The sequence below is a fragment of the Bison bison genome, unplaced genomic scaffold, assembly GCF_000754665.1.
Source record: "Bison bison bison isolate TAMUID 2011002044 unplaced genomic scaffold, Bison_UMD1.0 scf7180017864535, whole genome shotgun sequence".
Lineage (NCBI taxonomy): Eukaryota > Metazoa > Chordata > Mammalia > Artiodactyla > Bovidae > Bison > Bison bison.
In genome coordinates, this window is record NW_011495084.1 from 41,420 (window position 1) to 42,690 (window position 1,271).

A 1,271-nucleotide genomic window follows, 5' to 3' on the forward strand; every position below is an offset into this window, starting at 1 on the left:
TCGATGCTTCTTTTAAAACCTCTTTCTTACTCTCCTTTCAGGGAGGAAATTTCCAAGATTCTGAAAAGTTCCTACCTTAGGGGCATGAATTTGACAACATTTTTCACTGTCAGCAAAATTATGATTTTTGTCACCTTCATCACCAATGAATTCCTTGACAACCTGATCACAGCCAGCCAAGTGTTTGTGGTCGTGATGCTATTCGAGGCTCTGCGGTTCTCGAGCACCCTCTACTTCCCCATGGCCATCGAAAAGGTGTCAGAGGCTGTTGTCAGCATCCGAAGAATCAAGGTTTTGTGATAAATACATTTTTTTTCTATTGTAGGTGGATTTTTTAATAAAATGCCTCCTTTTTTTGTTATCACTGTGTTCCAATTAGGTGATATTTAACTCTTTCAGTGTAAATGCTGGCAGTCTTCCCAGAATGTTGTAGGTATTTTTTTCTCTTATTAGGTAGAGTGTATTTAGTTCAGTTCAATTCAGTCACTCAGTAGTGTCCCACGCTTTGTGACCCCATGAACTGCAGCACGCCAGACCTCCCTGTCCTTCACCAACTCCTGGAGTCCCCCAAACCCATGTCCATTGAGTCGCTGATGCCATCCAAACATCTCATCCTCTGTCTTCCCCTTCTGCTCCTGCCCTCAATCTTTCCCAGCATCAGGGTCTTTTCAAATGAGTCAGCTCTTTGCATCGGGTGGCCAAAGTATTGGAGTTTCAGCTTCAACATCAGTGCTTCCAATGAACATCCAGGACTGATCTCCTTTAGGATGCACTGGTTGGATCTCCTTGCAGTTCAAGGGACTCTCAAGAGTCTTCTCCAACACCACAGTTCAAAAGCATCAATTCTCTGCCCTCAGCTTTCTTTGTAGTCCAACTCTCTCATCCATACATAACTACTTGAAAAACTAGAGCCTTGACTAGACAGACCTTTGTTGGCAAAGTAATGTCTCTGCTTTTGAATATGCTATCTAGGTTGGTCATAACTTTCCTTCCAAGGAGCAAGCGTCTTTTAATTTCATGGCTGCAATCACCGTCTGCAGTGATTTTGGAGCCCAGAAAAATAAAGTCAGCTTTAGTTTCCACTGTTTCCCCATATATTTGCCATGAATTGATTGAACAGAATGCCATGATCTTAGTTTTCTGAATGTTGAGCTTTAAGCCAACTTTTTCACTCTCCTTTTTCACTTTCATCAAGTGGCTCTTTAGTTCTTCTTCACCTTCTGCCATAAGGGTGGTATCATCTGCATATCTGAGGTTATTGATATTTCTCC

The 1,271-nt window shown here is 42.1% G+C and overlaps 1 protein-coding gene across 1 annotated transcript in view; it reads left to right on the forward strand.

Moving 5' to 3' along the window:
* Positions 1-1,271, forward strand: part of LOC104982634 (multidrug resistance-associated protein 4-like) — a 69,649-nt gene that overhangs the window by 24,640 nt on the left and 43,738 nt on the right. The window contains exon 8 of the mRNA XM_010832073.1: positions 58-291. Within this exon, the coding sequence (XP_010830375.1) occupies positions 58-291 (234 nt within the window). The remainder of the gene's footprint in view (positions 1-57; positions 292-1,271) is intronic.